Below are 20,345 nucleotides of genomic sequence, written 5' to 3'. Positions count from 1 at the left end.
TAAGGATGCTGGGGGAAGGATGGAAAATGAGTAGGACATGTGGCCAAATCCAGGATCTTAAGAATTAAACTAAGGAATCTGAAGCCTGGGTGAGAGGGCGCTAGATAGTAACATGCCTGAATTCTTTGTGAGAGAGTCACTGTCAGCACACTGAGGTTTGTTCACTACAGCTCTTTCTCTACAGTTATAAGAAAAAAAAGATGAAAGCAGGTCTGCAAGAATCCCAATTGTACTACATCATGCTGCAAGTTTTAAAACTGTCAAAACAAATTTTCTAATTTTGACTGTAGTCAAACACTTTCCCACTAGGCAAAGAGAACTCAATAAACAGTTTTATTTGTTTTATAAATAGTTCAGTGAAAAGAATAATATTTGTGAATTGTACTAGCTGGAAAATGTTTGCCTAATAAAACTTTTTACCACTGTATGTGAGTGTTCTACGCCTGAAAAGACAGACAACTGGATGAAATGGAGGTCCCACCTTTACAGAAAATACCTCCTAAATTGTAGGTATCATGTTGAATGGAATCCTTTAACGGTTTATTGTAGGACAAGTGAAAATTCTTGTCACCTTCTACAGGGATTTACATGACATATTCTCTATAAACCCAAGGTCCTATTAAGGCCAGTCATTGAATGGGTCAATGAGATTCTGCAGGAAATCGTCTTTAACCCATGTGATTATCTGACCCAGCCAGTTTGTGTTATTTTTAGGTATTTTCACTCAATCTGTTCTTTTTGTACATTTTCAATAAAGTAATATGACAGTGCTTTAGTAAACCAAAAAAAGTAGAGACAACCACTATGAAACTGAACGTTATGGCATAAAAAAGCTTCATGGATGCCACTCTCTAGGGGTGTGACTGGGGGAAGTTGTATAATTGTTTGAATCTTAGAATGTGGAACTGAAAAACAGGGATGAAAAACACCAAACTGATAAACTGTTGTGAAGATTAAACTAGATGATCTATTAAAGGGCTTCACACAGCAATTCTCAAGTACTTGCATGTAGTAGGCATTCAGGAAAGATGTCTTTTTGTTTTGTGCATCTCTTTAGCTTCCTCTCCTTGAGTCTCGTTTCCACTCCAACTCAATAAGGGATGTGAACGCATGTGCGTGCAGACATACACACACACATTACTGTTCTAATGTTTCTAAAACTGAATTTGGTAGTAACAACGAACTCCCACCTCTTATAACTATCACCTCGAGTTTGTAGAACTATTTCTTCATATTCTAGGTGGGAGAGAAATTCCAGCACTTATTTCCCACTATTACCCCCTACCTCAAAAATAAGATGCTGCAGGAGCACCTGGGTGGCTCAGTCATTAAGCATCTGACTTTGGCTCAGGTCATGATCTCATGGTTTATGGGTTTGAGTCTCACCTAGGGCTCTGCTCTGCCAGTGCAGAGCCTGCTTTGCATCCTCTGTGTCCCTCTCTGTGTGCCCCTCCCTCTCTCTCCCTCTCTCAAAAATAAATAAACATTTAGGGGCGTCTGGGTGGCTCAGTCCATTGGGCGTCCTACTTCAGCTCAAGTCATGGTCTTGTGGCTCATGAGTTCAAGCTCTGTGTTGGGCTCTGTGCTGGCATCTCGGAGCCTGGAGTCTGCTTTGGATTCTATGTCTCCATCTCTCTCTCTCTCAATCTCTCTCTCTCTGCCCATCCCCTGCTTGCAGTCTCTCTCTTTCTCTCTCTCTCTCTCTCAAAAAAAAAAATTAAAAATAAATAAACATTAAAAAATATAATAAGATGCTGCAGAAATAAGATCCTTCTTCTGGTGACCCCTTGATATAGCCAGGGGGTAAAAACCCCAAGCTAAAGTGGTCACAACTGCACCCAGGACTTTGAATCTTGAGAGAGTGACACAAAGAAGGGAGCTCTGAGATGGCAGTTTCATCTCAGCGACATGCAAACTATCTTGCAGTGTGGCCTGACGCTCAGCTTTCAGAAGAGCCTGGGCCCTGTCTGTCTTCTAAACCTGGTCTGGTAGCTTCTTATGGACCCTGTGAACCACTGATATCCTTTTGACATATGCCCTATAGGCTTGGAGTCAGATTCTGTTGTTTGTGACCAAGAACCAAGTTGAGGGAGGAGATTAGAGCTCTGAAGTCAGAAGATATTCCTATACTTCCTGAAACTGATCTACAACATAACTTAATTAGAAATAAATACTAGAGAAAAAGTATTTTTTTTTAATGTTCCCTAATGTCTTTTATAGAACAAAAGCTACTTTTTAGAAATTTACTTTTGGGGCACCTGGGTGGCTCAGTCAGTTAAACATCCGACTTCTGCTGAGGTCATGATCTCACAGTTTGTGAGTTCAAGCCCCAAATTGGGCTTTGTGCTGATAGTTCAGGGCCTGAAGCCTGCTTCGGATTCTGTGTCTCACTCTCTCTCAGCCCCCTCTCTTGCTCATGCTCTGTCTCTGTCTCTCTCTCTCAAAAATAAATAAACATTAAAAAAATTAAAAAAGAACAAAAGAGGGAGGGTTGGAGGAAGGAAGGAAGGAAGGAAGGAAGGAAGGAAGGAAGGAAGAAAGAAAGAAAGAAAGAAAGAAAGAAAGAAAGAAAGAAAGAAAGAAAAATTTACTTCTGGATCCAGGCAAATCCTCAGTCTATTCTTGGAGGAAATTACTACCATTAATAAATTCAAAAATCTGCTACCCAGCATGTTGGCTGTTAGCACATCCACTGATTTATACAGAGAAAACTGTCAGATTAACATCAAACCCAGACTACAACTCGCCCTTTATGGAGTTTTCTTCTCTGGTCATCTCACTATGGTGTTAATAGTATTTGTGAGCTTACAGGGCCTCATATGGCTACCTCTGTTCCATTGTAAACCTTACATCACACTCTTAACTCACTTCTGGACAATCCTCTGACCCTAAATCTTTAATTGTGGCTTAACAAAATTCACATTAGTCTTTGAAAATGAAATGGGGTCCCCGGAGTTAATGTCGTGTATAACGGTTTCTTGTATTCACAGAGCAAAAAAGTTACAATAAAGAAGAAAGAAAGATGTTGAAACTGCTTCAAGATGACATCATCACTGAAATATTGTATTGTTATAAGAGCAAAATTAAAACCCATTGTAAATATAAACCTATTAACCAAAAGCTTTGGGAAACAACAACAACAACAACAACAACAACAACAACAACAACAAAAACACCATAGGATCTGCAATGAGCTGCAAAGCTATGTCATAAACTGATTGCTTAGAAGCAGAGCCTGAACTGACGTATGGCAAGAAATCAAAGTGAGAGATACAGAAAGAGAGAGTCCTGGCTTTAGTCTTCCAGAGGGCCCCCTCCAACCTTGACACTCCTGCAATTTATGTAAATCAAGCAAACCTCCCCCTCCCCCTCCCCTACCCCTCTACTTTTAAGCTTAGCTTGGTCTGGATCTTCTCCTGGGCATCATGATTCTTAGGACATCCTATTATTTCATAAACAAACTTGCTTACTTCTCTTTCTCTGGGTGACTGTCCCAGTTTATGTCTCAGAGAAAAAAATAGCACCCATTAGATAGAACTTAATCCTGGCTCTGCCCATTATTAGCTGTGTAAGCTTGCAGCAGTCACTTCCTTGTTAAGGAACCAAGGGAATGCCTTTGGTGGACAGCTAGCCACCTTACTACCAGAGGCCCAGAGAGGGAGGACCCTATTTCTTGTCATAATCGCAGGGCAGGGATTAGAGATATTTCAGAACGTCTTATGAACTCGGTCTTCAAATCTCTTTGTGTGAATACATCCACTTCTCCACCCTAATACCAGCCGTCATTGTCTCTCACCTGGAAAACTTCAGCACCTTCTATCTGTTCTCCCTGCACCTAGTCTTGCCTTTCTGCAATCCAGGATCTTTTAAAAACATAAATCCAATAATGTTACTCCCCTGATTCAAACCTTCCAGTGTTCTCTTAAAACAACATTGAAACTCCTTAGTATGCCCTTACACAAATACAATCTGGCCCCCAGCACTGTCTCTGACCTCACTTCACAGCACTCCACTCTTTCCTTCTCACTTTACTTCAGCCACACAAGCCTTCTCTCTCTCCCTTGAACACACTTGGTGAGCCCTTTGCTGTTCCCTCTGCCTAGAATGCCGTTCCTATAGATTATCCATACCTGGTTCTTTCCTTCACTCAGGTCTTAACTTAAATGTTACCTCTCTGAGGCGTTTTTCCCTGACAACTCAATCTACAAAAGTTTCTGAGGCTTCCTCTATCACATCACACTGCTTTATTTTCTTAACAGTGTTCATGACAATCTGATTTGTAGGCTATCTTCTTCTACTAGAATGCATGTTCCCTGAGAACAGGAAACTAGTCTATGTCATTACTATATTTCCAGCATCTGGAACTGTGCCTGATGGATAGTAGATACTCAATAACCAACCACTGAAAGCATGAATGGGTAAATAAATTCTAAATGGCCCTCAGGTGTGATCCTATGTTCAGTACTGACAATGGAAAATAATATTGTTTTTTTTAGTCACAACCTCAAGTCTCTCTAGGGAATCACTCACTACATATCACATTCCTTGAGGAAAAGGCCATGTCATCATTCTGTCAGGTTTTAATAGTGCCTGGCGTACAACTGATATTCAATGAAGTGTCACTTAAATGAGTTGATACATCATGACTCCTGCCCCTCACATTGTCAAGATAACTGCATGTAATTTTGTTGTTCATAAATTTAGTGGAAGTTCTTGATACTTTATATAGAAGTATAGTATCATAAAACTTAAAAAAAAAAACTGTCTCTAGTTAAATTAAGTATTGTTCCACATAAACCAAGGATGAGCATTATCAACCAACATAAGAGAACTGAAATTTTTATATTAGAAACACCAACTCAAGATGAATTGGGTGACTCAGAGGCACCGTGGCTTAGAGAAAAGAGCTTGGCCTTTGACTCCCAGCTTGGCCTCTTACTAGCTCTGTTACCTTAAATGAATCAGTCAACTTCTTTCAACTTTAGTTTCTTCATTATCTATAAATTGGAGCCAACAATGCCTTCCTCTTAGGGTTATTTTAGTAAATTAAAAAAAAATGCACACACACACAACTGTAAGATAGAGGCCAACACAGTACTTGGCTCTAAGAGAATTCTTTGTGCCCCATGAAAAGCAACAAATTTCCTTAAGTAAGCTTAAACAATCTCACCAAGAATATTCTAAAAAGATATCAAACACTAAATGGGTTGTTTTACTAAATGACACTCAGAAGCCAAGAGATTTTATAATGTGAACTGTCTTATTTTACAAATATAGAACAGGAGTGTAGAAAAGCAATACAACTTGCCCAAGATAAAATGCAAATTCTTATTTCTAATCTTCAAGGCAATCTACCAATGCACTCTGCACCCTTTCCTTCATCCTTCAATCCCTATTTGACTCATAACATTGCTCAGCATTCTCAAACATACTTCAACAGAAACAGATTTGCACGCCATTCCCAGCACACCTGCTTCAATTTTTTCCTCTGTGTGTCTGCACACACTCCCTCCCCACTGTGCCAAACTATGTCTCTCCCTTCTCTTCAAGCAATACACAGGGGGAAAATTTTTTCTTCACTAACAACTCTACAACTCCATCAGACCTCAGCATTCACAGACTCTGATGCCCCACCTCTCTAATTCAGGAAGCAACAACCTGCAGAATATTCTTCATACATAAAGCAGATCAACTCACTGTGCCCTCACACACTGCTTTTAGTTGCTTTCCATCATACTTAAGATAAAAATATAAACTCCCAAACAAAAACGACAGGGTTCTGCACAGTTGGCCCCGCCCACATCCTTGGCCTCACCTTGAAGGCACTCTCCCTCCTACTCACTCCGGTCTGTCCACTGGCCTTCTGTCAGTTACTCTGATGCTTCTGCTCTTTCCCACATTGATGGCTTCACATGCTGATTTCTTCCTCAAAGTATCATCCCTCAAGATTCATCATTAAGTGACATTTTCTGAACAGACCCTCCTTAACACCCCACACCTCACCATGGAATCAGGAGGGGGTACTCTTTGACATCTCTCAAAGCATTTTTATCTTCCCTTCATAACATGCTCATTGTTTTAGTGATGTACATAATGGGGTGCAGGAGCCACCCCCCTTCTCTACTCAGGTGGACAGAGCAAGCCACATTGGAGCAGACGTCACAGAATAATAAGAAGCAATGACTTTGGTAAATGTAGAATGAGTAGGTTTACATAGTGGAAATCGGTGTGGTATCATAAGAAAATTCACACAACACTCCTGGTACATGCCACTGATCACTTCGGAAGAGGTAGACCATCATGCTTTCTGGGGGAAAAAGGGAGGTGGCTGAGAAACCTAACCTCTTCTCCCAAGATTTAAAGCTAATAAACTTGGAGTAGAGTGACTCTGGCTACATTCAGTAGAGGGAGAAGACATGGAAAGTCTTAGAAGAAAATTCATTGGAAGAGAAAGGCAAACCTGTCAGGAGGTGATGTGAGTACAACATAGAGACTAAGGCCCCAGGAAGGCTGATTCCAGACAGTATGTGACCTGAGGCCAGCTGCCCTCTGTGTCCATAAACTGTAGCACAGTGGTTGTCCTCTGGGTAATTACTGCTGAGTTCTATGGCTAGAGTTATGGGTATGAATTAATGTGCTCTCTAATGATGGTGCCCAAGTACAGACCTACTATAGCCTGGACAGGGACATGCTACCGCAGGGCCTCACAGCAGCAGTAGACGAGCAGCACTGCCCTTCTGCCCAGACAAGGCCCATCCGCAGCAGGCACCATGTGCCAGTGAGAGCAACCATGGTAATGACCCGTCAGACTGGTGACATTTGTTTATCGGAATGAGTGTTCACTGACTGTCTGCTACCTCAGTAGGTTGAAAGCTTCATGAAAGAAGACTGCAGAGCACAGATTGCACACTGCTCAACAAAAAGTGTCATTCACATAGAATATAATGTGAACAGTGCAGTGCGCCCCCTAGAATGAGCCCATAACTGCCCAACACGTGCAGTCATGAGTCAGCGCTCATCACCACTGCACCACCAGGGTGAGCAGAGTAGCGGGTATATAGCAAGCCCTCAAACGATATTTATAGATGATTGTATAAAAGAATATGTGGTCTACTTGGTCCATTTGCATACATTTCTATGCCCCTTTTGAGGAAGTCTTTGGGTGTTTTCCCTCATGCATCTAGTATAGTACATCCACCAGGGACGATTTTATCTATTTCAAGCTACAGGAAGTCGGAACTGAAAGGAAGCTTAGAGGTGATAATTGTTTAAATTTGTTGACGAGGAAAGGAAAACCATAAAGATAAAGTGACTTCGTTTATAGCAGCACTCTCAACAATAGCCAAATTATGGAAAGAGCCTAAATGTCCATCAACTGATGAATGGATAAAGAAATTGTGGTTTATATACACAATGGAGTACTACGTGGCAATGAGAAAGAATGAAATATGGCCTTTTGTAGCAACGTGGATGGAACTGGAGAGTGTGATGCTAAGTAAAATAAGCCATACAGAGAAAGACAGATACCATATGGTTTCATTCTTATGTGGATCCTGAGAAACTTAACAGAAACCCATGGGGGAGGGGAAGGAAAAAAAAAAAAGAGGTTAGAGTGGGAGAGAGCCAAAGCATAAGAGACTGTTAAAAACTGAGAACAAACTGAGGGTTGATGGGGGGTGGGAGGGAGGGGAGGGTGGGTGATGGGTATTGAGGAGGGCACCTTTTGGGATGAGCACTGGGTGAAATATGGAAACCAATTTGACAATAAATTTCATATATTGGAAAAAAAAAAAACATAAAGTGACTTGTATCACGTGGTGGCAGAGCCTAGATGAGAATCCCCGTCTTTCGCTTCCCAGTGCCTTCTTTTCTCTGTGGCCCTCACTTCCTTCTCCCATCAATTTCTTTTGTTCTCATGGAGCAGAGAGGAGTGCTCACAAGTCAGGGGTCACTTCATCACTAACTGCCACTCTTACCTTAGGACAGCTGAGGCACAGGAATGCAGATGTGCGTGTTCTCCCAACCCCACACAAGGTGGTTGGTAGTGAGACATTATCGGGGTAATTGCAGACATCAAGACTGTGGTGAAAGCTCCACCCTATTGTCTGGTGAATTCCCCCAAATGCATCTTATGTTTTACAATCTTTCTTTTTCTTTTACTTCTTTTTTTTTCCTTTCAGCATTTTCAACATTAACAACATATTTCTTTTTCTAAATTTGCATGAATCACACCAACAGCAGCATATTCTCAACCACAGAAAGCGACACTTATAAAATATTCAGAAAGTAGGACAGAAAGATCAAATCTACTTTCAGGAATCAAATACTTTTCAGAAATATCAAAAGATTGGCGAAAAGTATATTTTTTTTAAGTTACACTTGATTTCCTGGAGGGTCAATAATTGCTTAAAACAAGGAGGATTCCAGCTCTAACTTGACCTCCTGTTTTTGTGTTTTCAAGATTTTTAAAAATAGTAATGCTATTTGTACTTCTGTTACATAACTTTTACCTAAACTAGTAGCTAATCTTCTTTCTAGCAGAATTAAGGTGCGAAAAATCAAGCCTCCCCTTCATCTCTGCCACTATATTTCATTTTTAGATCTATGGTTCTTCAAATGCCTATCATAAAAATCAGTACTTATAAAAGTAATACCGTATATACATTTTAATAAGTGCCAAGATCACCTGATGAAATGTCTTCCTTGTGAATGTTGCCCAGGAGACTGCCTAGGAGGGTCACTGGATGGGAAAATCACTCTGTGTTATCTGTAGACTACAAATGATATTAATGTTCTGTCAGGAGCTGGCCAAATTGTGAGGCGATTTACAACTCTGTGATTCTCACTCTTGGGTCTCATCTAAGGATAACATAAGTTCAGTTTTAGGCTTTGAGTCAGTGGTAGAAATTCTATTCAGCCTCAACATTGGTGATCCCCTGTTCTGATGAGGACAACTGAGTAATGAGCTCCACCCTTAAGAAGTCTGACCAATGACAATAACTAGATGCAAAATTAATTTGACTTACACATTTATGCGAGGACAGGTCTGAGTACACAATGAAGCCCCTGACTGGAGAAACAGGCAACACATTCTCTACCTGTGGCAGTGGTCTTCAGAAGATGAGGTCATGCTTACTCCTCCAGGTTTAGGGAAAGGGAAATGGGACCCAGCAGGTTTTAGATTTAGAGAGTTAATTCACTGGCAGCCATGAGGCAGAAAGGATTCCAGAGCTGAAAGAATGCAGAAGAGAGATGGTGGCAGGGGGGAGGGATGAATTATAACACCTTGTAAAAATTTATGCACTTGAGATTTATAATTTTTAATGTTTTATTTTTTTCTGAAAAGTTCCACTCTCCACCACACATTTTTGCCCCCAGTAAACTATAACTAATCAAGCTGTGAAACATCACTTGTGTCTTTTCTTTAGTTTCCTAAGGAAAATGTCTATCTGAACACTAAGAAGTCAACACTATCATCCAGTAAAACATCCTAGTAGTGTCCCTACTATTGAAGGATATTCCCAATTATTCCCACATAGATTTATGTTGGTTTTCATTACCACGCTGTGAAATGGGTTGGGTAGGTGTTTTTATTCCTACTTTACAAAAGAAAAGCAAATAGTTCACAAGGATATCAAGTGAATTGTCTAAAGTCACACAATTAATTGCTTATGTAACAGGGACCAGATAGTGTCTTCTGATTTGGGTGCTTAGATACTCAAACAAGAACCATGTATTGGGTATACCTTATATGGCATGAAATCATGACCATTCCTCAGAAAAGAACAATGCACAAGACAGACACTGTACCTGGCCTCAGCAGGTCAATTAAGCAATATGTCCAATGAAGTGTGACTCAGACTATGACTGGGAAATGCAAGGTAGGTGCTATGGAACCAAAGGGCCAGAGCACGCAATCTGGCCTAGAGAGAGAGAATCAAGGAAGTCTTCTCAAATAAAGTGACTTCTAACTTGAGACCTGAGGCAATCCAGGAGGGGTGATTGCTCTGTAGCTATTGTTGAGTGACTGAGGGTGAAGTGGCAAATGAAAAAATGGAGAGACAAATGTTCTCAATAAAGAGCAGAGATAATTTCTTCCACTCCATAGTGCTATTCCTCAGTTTGTGTGTGTGTCCTTCTTGCTAAAGAAGTCACACATTGTCCACCTGTCATTACTGTTACCATGCTTACTGTAAAATATTGACATATACTAGGGGTCAGGATAGAAGGAGAACCCCAAGGACAACCAGGCTTCTTCTTTGGTTATCTTCTTTAACCTATGAGAGTTGGAATTTTCTAAGGAAAAGGGGTACTTGAGAGGCCATCTAATAATCTTCAAGAAGTATGGTGGAAGTTGAAATACAAATTTCCTACTTCTGTCTATGATTAAGAATTGAGGGAAATGGGGGATTCAAAATTTGACATGTTACAGTTGTAGACCTCTGGATCTTAAGGCATGAATGAGATAACTGCAGAACACTGGTGAATTATAAAAAATACTACACAAATATAATGAGTTTTAGGGAGAACTTCCCTCCCAGCTTCCTTGCAATGCAAGGCCAGAACTGGAAAATGACACATGACCCAGAATCCCTCACTACCACCCTTCAGCACCCTCAGATGAATCAAGTCTATTACAAATGTGTGCAGCATATACTCCTGAATGTTATTCCCAGAAAACTGAACCCGTGGAAACTTTCATAATTGAATTCTTGACCTTTACACCTTTTTCAAAAGAGAAAGGCCAATGAGTCACAATTATTCTACAATTCTAGACCATCTGAACTTCTTTAAATAGAACAGTTTAAGAACTGTTTAATTCTTGGCTCTCTCTGTTAAACCCAAAATAAAAAAATCTGCATTCTTTTAACCTTGATTTATCTCATTAATCTTCAAGTTATATTGGCTTCTGAATATATCATTTAGATAATCCACCATCACCATATGTACTCTGTCCAAAAGCCCCAGTCACGCAGGAGCCTTGTTGTTGCAAAAAAAAAAAAAAAAAAAAAAAAATTCAGCCACACAGTCTCCTTTCCAAATTTCCTGAACCCTTGGAAACTTTCACGGTTGAAATCATCATTGAACCATCATTCTCACCAATAAGAGAACCTGAGAATAACATAAATTGGAAAAAAAAAAAAGCCCTTAAATGTCTAGTAGTCCTACCTCCATACTTTACAGATAAGAGGATATTTAACTTGCCCAAGGCCCATTATTAGAGCGATAATTCCTGGCCTATATTTAAGCAAAATAAACAAATCAACAACAACAACAAAACTGAAAATAAATGCGATCACACACCCTGAATTATAAATCTGGTTCTAATAGTCTTTACACTTGAGTTCTTTGTCTGAATGATGTAGAAAATAGTGGCAAATTTACAGGATGCAATTAAATGAGATAACAGATGTGAAAATATTTACATGGTGAAGAGGATAGAGTAGAGGACAAGAAATGTTTGTTAAGCCATCACCCTTAAATCAACCATTTCTAATAACTTCAGTTCTTTATCACCTTTCTTCCTGACTCATCTCTTCCCACTGTCTTACCCAAAGTCCTAAATGACTCATGAAAGTAAGTCATAACCAATCTCACTTTCCCATTTTCCAGCCCAAATCTATCTGTAAACCATAGCCTTGTCAATCTTTTAAAAACCCTCCCCCTATTCTAAAACTCAAAATAGAGATCTGTAGTCTACTGGCAAAGAACATGGTCCTTATCCCACGTTCGTCCTAACAACCTCGATCTGATTCCATACACCTTTTCAAAGAATTTTCCCATGGTTCTAGTGTACACGCTCTGTTCTGGTTCCTGGACACGCTCATGCTCAGCCACAAGGTCAAGCTATGCCATCCCACCTCTTCCCTGAAGTCCACTCTGGTAAAGTCAGGTGGATGTTCTTCCCAGAGCCCAAGGCAATACTAATTATATCAAATCTGGTATTGTTCTCCAATTGTTTCACTCATAAATGTGGGGCTCCACTGAGCAGATTATAATTCTTTGACCAGCTATTTATTTATTTATTTATTTATTTATTTATTTATTTTAACGTTTTATTTATTTTTGAGACAGAGACAGAGCATGAACAGGGAAGGGACAGAGAGAGAGGGAGACACAGAATCAGAAGCAGGCTCCAGGCTCTGAGCCATCAGCCCAGAGCCCGACGCGGGGCTCAAACTCACGGACCGCGAGATCGTGACCTGAGCTGAAGTCGGACGCTTAACTGACTGAGCCACCCAGGCGCCCCTTTGACCAGCTTTTAAAAAGTCTACTTAATATCCCTTCCACAGTGCCTAAACAAATAAAGTAATAAACAATAAAAAGTAAAGAATTCCAAGTAATCTCAATTCTCATAAAAACAAATTATGGAAGGTTTTTATATAATCATTTTCCTTGGAGCAACATCCTAAATAAGGCAGAAATTTATAGGCAGAGAAGATCACCAATTGCCTAATACTTTTTTATACCGTGAAACAGGATTACCTCTGTAAAACAATCTATTGCATATTTTTACCACATGTAGTGTACTTAAGGCAAGTCTCGTTTGTCAAGATATATCAGGGATTCCTTAGATTTAAATAAAGTCACATCCACATTGTGAAATATCTTTTTATAATTTTTTTTTTACATTTATTTATTTTTGAGAGATAGAGTGAGACAGAGCACAAGTGGAGGAGGGGCAGAGAAAGAAGGAGACACAGAATCTGAAGTAGGCTCCAGGCTCTGAGCTGTCAGCACAGAGCCCGATGTGGGGCCCGAACTCACAAACCATGAGGTCATGACCCGAGCTGAAGTCGGATGCTTAACTGACTGAGCCACCCAGGTGCCCCGGGAAATATCTTCTTGAATTGAAGCATCTCTCTTTGCATTTGTGGATATTGAGCAGAATTTGCTGGTTCAAGCTTAAAGGCAAAAGTTTCTAAGGCTGCTTTTATCCAAGTCCGAAGTTGTAGATGAGGAATTCTGTTCCTCAGACCTTACTTTTCACAATGTTAGCCTTATAGTTGCTATTTTTAAGATAGCTACAATGTTAGCCACATTCCACCTGTCTGGGGAGTGTAAGGTTTACAAAAATACAAAAGGTACTCATGGCTTTTTGTGAACAACAGCCTAAGGTTATTCCTATTTCTGGAAACTTGGCTATCATGTATAATAACTGGATGATTCGGTGAATTTGGTTCATAAAAAATGAAATAATAATAAAAAGTCTAACAGATTTGCACTGCTGAGTCAACTGGTGGATTCCAATAGGATTTGATGCCTCATAAACCTACGGTGACTACAAATTTTAGATCGTCTATCATGGTGACATCACTTTCCACTGTATTCTCAATTTCACATCTCACATCATATTTTTTTAAGTTTATTTTTACTTGTTTTTGAGAGAGAGAGCAAGAGAGAGAAAGCACAAGTGGGGGAGGGGCAGAGAGAGAAGGAAACAGAAAGAATCCCAAGCAGGCTCCACACTGTCAGCTCAGAACATGATGCAGGGCTCGAAACCACGAACCGTGAGATCATGACCAGAGCTGAGGTCAGACGCTTAACCAACTGAGCCACCCAGGCACCCCTCACATTGTGTTTTGTAAAGTTTCTGGGAAAGAGAAAATGTAAAGAAGGTTTTGTTTTGCACCATAGATAAACCTGTAAGTATTTTGTAGCAGGAACTTGTTGCCAGTCATTTTCTTATTATGGTATCTCTGCTAAATTTTCTGGCAGCAACAACTGAATATTATTATAATTGTGATAGTCTCCAAAATAAGATATACTCAGGGTCCTTTTAAGTAAGGAGTTTGAATAATTACATTGGTATCCTATGCCCAACTCAACAAAGGCTAATAGGGAATCCATATTTTACCTGTAGTTAGAAAACAGGTGTAAAAAGGTTCTCTCACTTCACATTAATACACTGAAAATTCAAGTCACTAAGTTCTAGTGTCTTTATTCTTATAGTTCCCTAACTTATTAAAAGAGCTGTTTTGCCAGTTTCTTTGAGATAATTCCAACTTTTTACTGCAGATCTTTCTGAAGATATCTGAAGATTTAACTTCAATGGTGCACAAAACAGAAGACAGAAGCACTTCTTTATCAAGTTTATCAAGTACCTACTTTGGAAACCGTGAATCTCTCCTCTTTGATATGACCGTGTGTTAAATTTACTTCATTTTAAATGTAATATTTTTATAAGAACTGAATCAACACAGTGTCCGATAAAATGATGCAAACCAGTTAATATTTTTTGAATGCAGGAACTAAATAAGACTAGTTCCAAATATGTCTTTCTTAAGAGAGTGAGTTTGACCATCCTAGCTTGCAATTTTCAAAACTGATCTCAATTCTTAAGGCTACCAGGCCCGTCACATTAGAATCAAAGTTTTGAAATAAAAACACTACACAGTTTCTCTTCATCCGGTTAACTGTATAGGTAAGCATTTTATTCATACGATTTAACTGCATTTCTTTTAGGATATAAAGTGTGTGGTAAGAGCAGACTCAAAGATGTGGGTCTTAAATGTCAACTATGAAAAATTCAGATATTCTGTTTGCCTTTAAAGTTATGTTAATTACCACACTTTAATTAAGTGTTTATTTTTTTAGAACTCTTTTCCCCTTCTGTTTGGCCACCTGTATACCTCATTCTTCAACCACAGGAGTAAAGGTGTCTAAAATTGATGCTGGGTTTGATAAGGTACGGTGATGACATTAGCCTGAGTTCTAGTTCCTGGAACAGAGATCTGTGACCACACAGCCACTTATGGGCAGCTAGGTCCCAGCATAACTCCTTGTGCCCACATGTCACTGATTTGGAGCCAAGACCTGTGCTCTAAATATACTGTACCAGTTAAACACAGGTATTCTAGGCTATCTGCTTTGTCAAATGCAGGGGAGTGTGGGAAGGGGAAAGGAACCAAGGTTCTGTTTTTAAATACAAGGGATTAAAAGTAAACATGGTGCACAGCAATGGCAATATACTTAACACCACTGAACGGCACACTTAAAAATGGTAAATTTCATGTGATGTAGAACATAAAAAAACTAAAAGAAAAACCATGTGGGAGTGGGTTCTGAAAACTGTGTTCATGGATTGCAGAAGTTTTGCACGACGGTCTGTTAAATGTCCAAGTCCAGTATATAATCTGCTATAACTCTGCCAGTGACCAGGTCACGCTTGCTGCAATGCTTCCTATTAAGCCAGGCTGCTTGGAACCTAAATGAACACCCACTCATCAGGTACTCATAAACAACACTTACTCATAGAAATCTCCAGCTAAAAGCACCCCAGAGGAAAATCTGGAAAGCACCAGGTAAGTGTGTGGTGCCACACAAGGAGCATGTGTAAACATCACTTGCTCCCAGGCTGTGCCCCTCTGTGAGGAGCTAGGCAGTGCAGGAACCCCTATCTTCCTATCTCAGGACTGGTCTTGCTCCAGCCCAAAGGCCGGTCAGAGTTCCCAGGCCTTGGGGTCCCATTGACTGAATGTGGGTTCAAGCACTCCCTAGAGGGTACAGCACCATTCCAAAGGGCTGAGGCAGGCTGCAGCGGCAAAAGGGGTCTTCCTTCACTCTCTTGCTTCCATCAAGAGTGAACCTGCAGGGAAGGTTAGCCTGGCTGTGCTGGGAGGGCAGGCAGTGTGTCAGAAGTTGCAAGAGGGCTGTGCCCGCCTGCTGTTGCAGGTAGAATATTTCTGCAGACTGAAAATCATCTCAACATGCAACAGATGCCTGAAATGAGAAAACGCACAGCAGCAGGCTACAGTTGTCACAGCCATTCTGCCCCTAGTGCACCCACTAGAAATCTGTGTCTCTGTACACGCACTGGAATGACACCTGGGCATCCTCCTACTCCCTCCAATTAGGATGGGAGCAGCCCCGTGGCCTCCACGCTTGCATAAACAAAGCCTAACGCGATGCCTGGCACTTGGAAGGTGCCCAGCAAGTAAAGGAGGAGCTCAACTCTGAAGCCACAACCAAGATAGCGGGCCACAGGCCTCTCCAGTCCTCTGTGGTTGCCAACACACCCCTGCAAGTGCTGCCGCATCAAGAGGCTTCCCTGGCCCGCCGGCGCGCCCGCCCGCCCAGACCTCTGCACACACGCAGGAACTACGTACCAGTAAGGGCGACCAGCAGACAGACAGCACGCACATGATCCCCATGAGTTGGATGGCCGTCTCGGTGGTGATCCGACCCCACTGGGCGCCGGACTGTGACGCCGTGGCCTTGGCCCGGCAGCGGGACACCAGGGCCTTGATGGTGGCCAGGTTGCAGGCGAAGGTGACGGCCAGCGCTGAGAGCCCCAGGAAGGCAAAGGTGGAGGCGAAGAAGAGGTTGCCCCAGTTGTGCGAAGAGCTAGTCCCGTTGCCCCCTCCCCCGGTGCTAATGAAGCACCACGTCCCGGGCCACTGGATAGTGTACTGGCCTACGCCCAGCACCGGCAGTAGGGCGAAGGCAAGCACCGCGAGCCACACGCCGAGCAGCACGGCGCGGGTGGCGCGCGTCTTCATGTGGCTCGCGTACCAGTGCGGCGCCCGGATGGCCAGCGCCCGCTCGACGGCCATGGCGCTGGCGATGAAGAGCGAGGAGAGCCCAAAGACAGTCATGGTCAGACCGAAGAAGGTGCACAGCCTCCCCGACGGGTCGAGCTGCTCCCAGCGCTGCTTGGACAGGTACACGACGATGACCACCGGGCTGGTGAGCAGTTGCCCGACCAGGTCTGTGAGCGCCAGCCAGCCGATGCACAGCAGGAACGACTTCTTGCGCTTGCTCTCCCGGCGCCGGTAGCTCCGCGACACGAGCAGCATGGCCAGCGCGTTGCCCACGAAGCCCGTGATGAGCATGGTGATCGGGAAGGCTACGGACACCGAGCCGCAGTCCTCGCCGGGCTCGCGGGGACGCGTGAGGTTGCCCCGCGCCGCGGCGGAGCGCTCGGGCGCCCACATGCCCGGGTATGAGTGGTTGAGGCGGGTGCAGAAAGGGGCGCTCCCGTCGCCCCGGGTCTCCTTCATGTTGGCTTCGAGGTGAGGAGAGGACGGCGCCCGGAGAGCAGCAGCGGGAGCTGGCGGAAGGGGCGCGGGCGGCGGCGAAGGTCGGTGTCCACCCGGACTGAGGCTGGGGCCGGGCTGCCCTCCATGATGCGGGGCGTAGCCGCCGCCTCACTTCTCTCCTCTGGCCACGGCGCCTGGGCTTTCAGGCAGCCGCGCCGTCGGCTCTGGGAAGCCTGCAGCTCCGAGGCGCGCGAGGTGCCGGCCCCTTCTATAAGGCCGCGGAGGGCGGGGCGCCCGGGGGTGTGGGCCGAAGCGCGCAGGGGCGGGGGCGGGGGGCTGGAGGAGCAACTGCGCGCGTCCCCCGGCTGCTGCGTGACCGCTGCCCTGGCCGCCAGGGCTGGAAACTCTCAGGAGGACTCCTCTTGCCCCGACTCCTGGCCAGACGGGACGCCCAGCCAGTCCGCCCTTCGCTGCGCCGCGCCTCCTCCTCTCCTCTGCCAGAGGAGCGTGGGCGGCCCGGGCTAAAATGTCTCCCCGTGCTTCCCGACCACAGGCAAGTCGCCAAGGCAGTCCCGAACGTCCGCCCCGCTCCTTACCCATCCGCCAACGCTTAATGCAGGGGCCGGATCCTCCTTCCGTAGCTCTTCTGTAACCCTGGCAAGTGTAACTCACCTGTTTCTAAGCAATCCGGGCCAACCACACTCCTTTGCATGGCTGAATGTGAACTTTTCTCCCTTTTTATACTTTGGGACCAAGCAGCTCTGTTCCCGGGGGTCACCCTGATAATATAATACTCATAGTGCCTCATAGAGACTTAAGGGAATACGTATAAAGGAAACAAAGTAAAATCAGAGTGCCGAATTCGAAGATGAAATCTCAACTACCGCTCTCCACCTAAATTCTATCCGTCTCCCCGTAAAAAAAAAAAAAAAAAAAAAAAAAAAAAAAAAAAAAAAAAAAAAAAAAAAAAAAAAAGAAAGAAAGAAAAAAAAAAGCTACGGCTAAAGTGGCTAGAGGCAGGTGGCAGCCGCTTGCATATCTGAGATAATGAAAAACTGCCGCCAGCCTATTCTCAATTAGGACTAGAAACTGTAGTTAGATGTTAGGAAGGTCTTCACATTTAGTGAAAATGGGCATAATTGCCTAATATCTTTTACTAAGCGAATATTTAGTGTTTTTTCACAGTTTCCCGTTTTATCAGATCCTCCAAGGTCTTGTTCCTATTACTCCCCTTTGACGGTGAGCTGAGGATCCTTGAAGTTAAAGGATGTGCCCAAGTTCTTCCAGCAATTCTGCAGTCTGCATCTTTAGTCTTGTTTGCGTCCATACCATAATTACTCTTAGCAGTTGAGAAACAACAGTAACTTTGTTCCCACATTTTGGAAGGGTCTGGCTTTTCTGCCTCTTCACATTGTCCAGGAAATGAAAAGATTTTGAAAATAATTTGTAGACTTCGTTTTTTCCCCTCATTTAAGAAATTAAACCTGATCATATAGCAGTATGAATACCATTACTCAGGCTTCAGATTGACTTCAGGAGGAAGTCCTGTACTTAGTTTCTTTACCTTTCCTAGCTTAGTTGGTATCTTTTGGGGGTGTAAATGAGTGGCAGGAGATGATCCCACATTCTTTCTGTGCTGTTGTATTAACTCTCTGTATGAGAGCTTGAAAAAAAAATGCTTATAAGCCTTATATAGTTTTTAAAGGAGAAAGAGCAAAAATGTAATTTCAACTCCATTTTAACAACATGCATTAATGACATTATTTTGTTTTGCAGTCATTAAAATTTTTTTACACTTTTGAATTTTCTTTTAAAATGTCATGTTTCTAATGAGAATGACAGCTAGGAAGGAATACTCAAGTGGTTTACTTTTTAAATCTTCTCCAAACTTTTGTCTTATTAATTTGAATTAATCTGAAACTCATACTTATGAAAGTTTTTTCTAAAATCTCATTTAAAAGATAATATTTAATATTATCATATATATACTTTAATGCATATTGGATGAAAGTATTTATCAAATTAAATTTTTCAGTAATGAGACTCTAATGTAATTATGTATTTTATTTAAAAACTTAATTTGTCATGATTCATACAGCAAACATCAAAGCTGAATGTCTCTCCAGTTATATCAAAAATTATTCTCATTTTTATGAATATTTGACTTCTTTGAAATTTTACTTCCCCCATTGCAGTGTATGCTGTAGCTAACTTGACTTCGTAACAGTAACAGAGTTAATGTTAGACTCTTTACTCACCTCTATACCAATGCACTAAATATGTTGCATTTCAGATCTTTTGTGTAACATTTTCCTCCTTTCAGTGATTTGCTTCATCTTATTCTAAGTTGTCAGCTTTTTAGTTACTTACCTTGTAAACAAGTGATTTAGGGAATCTGAGGAGCCATGGAATAGGATGCTGCCAGATGGATTCTGGCTGGCACTTTTTAGTGTCAAGGCAGAAATAGCCTGAATTGTGTTGGTCTGAAACACCAGCACCCTCTAGTGACCAACCTAATAACATGCTGTACAGTATATTAAAGAGAATTTCTAAATGACAAATATGTTTTGCTTAAGGAACCTCTGATATCTTTCTTAGGGGTGTACTAATTAATACATAACTATGGTCATTTTGTTTTCCTTGGAGTGCACAAACTATCATGTCTAATCCACAGACCAGTGGAGTATTAGAGTCAGATCATTGAAAAGACCACATATTCAAATGTTTTTTTAAAAATTTAAAAGTATATAATCACCCATTATCTATTTAATTAAAAAAATTAATGTTTATTCATTTTTGGGAGACACAGAGAAACCAAGCGTGAGCGGGGGAAGGGCAGAGAGAGAGGGAGACACAGAATCCGAAGCAGGCTCCAGGCTCTGAGCTGTCAGTGCAGAGCCCAATGCGGGGCTCGAACCCACAAACCCACAAACCATGATTATGACCTGAGAGAAAGTCAGAGGCTTAACTGAGCCACCTAGGCGCCCCTCACCCATTATCTGTTCTTACCTTAAACTATTCTCTAAAAATAATTTACATTTTAATATGTAAATATCTTACCTTTTAAAATTCACAACATATATCAATATTTAGCTAGCATTGATGAATATATTCTGCCACTTCTACTGAACTTGCATTAAGAAATCTTAAAATAGACTTGGTTACAAAACAAGATCAGTAACTATTTTGCATTCCTTCATTATGGATGGAAAATATCTATAATTCTTATTCCATTGATCCAATTGCTAATTTCAGCATATTTTTAAAAATGTTTGTTTTTGAGAGAGAGAGAGAGAGAGAGAGAGAGAGAGAGAGAGAGAGAGAGAGAACGCAAGAGGGGGAGGGACAGAGAGAAGGAGGCAC

General features: G+C 42.0%; 1 protein-coding gene across 8 annotated transcripts in view; it reads right to left on the bottom strand.

The window, feature by feature from the left end:
• Positions 1 to 17,235, bottom strand: part of PTGER3 (prostaglandin E receptor 3) — a 179,114-nt gene extending 161,879 nt beyond the window's left edge. For 5 of the 8 annotated variants that reach the window (XM_019448894.2, XM_019448891.2, XM_053894011.1 and 2 more), the window contains exon 1: positions 16,110 to 17,234. In XM_019448894.2, coding sequence (XP_019304439.2) covers positions 16,110 to 17,003 — 894 coding nt within the window. In that variant the 5' untranslated portion in view covers positions 17,004 to 17,234. Of the gene's footprint in view, positions 1 to 16,109 lie in introns of all 8 variants that reach the window. The other 3 variants (XM_019448890.2, XM_053894019.1, XM_019448893.2) reach the window with 2 other exon arrangements.
• Positions 17,236 to 20,345: the final 3,110 nt, after the last annotated feature.

Source organism: Panthera pardus, unplaced genomic scaffold, assembly GCF_024362965.1.
Source record: "Panthera pardus isolate Hobbes unplaced genomic scaffold, ASM2436296v1 HiC_scaffold_11, whole genome shotgun sequence".
In the NCBI taxonomy this organism is placed as follows: Eukaryota; Metazoa; Chordata; class Mammalia; order Carnivora; family Felidae; genus Panthera; species Panthera pardus.
This window is presented reverse-complemented; position numbering and strand designations above follow the sequence as displayed.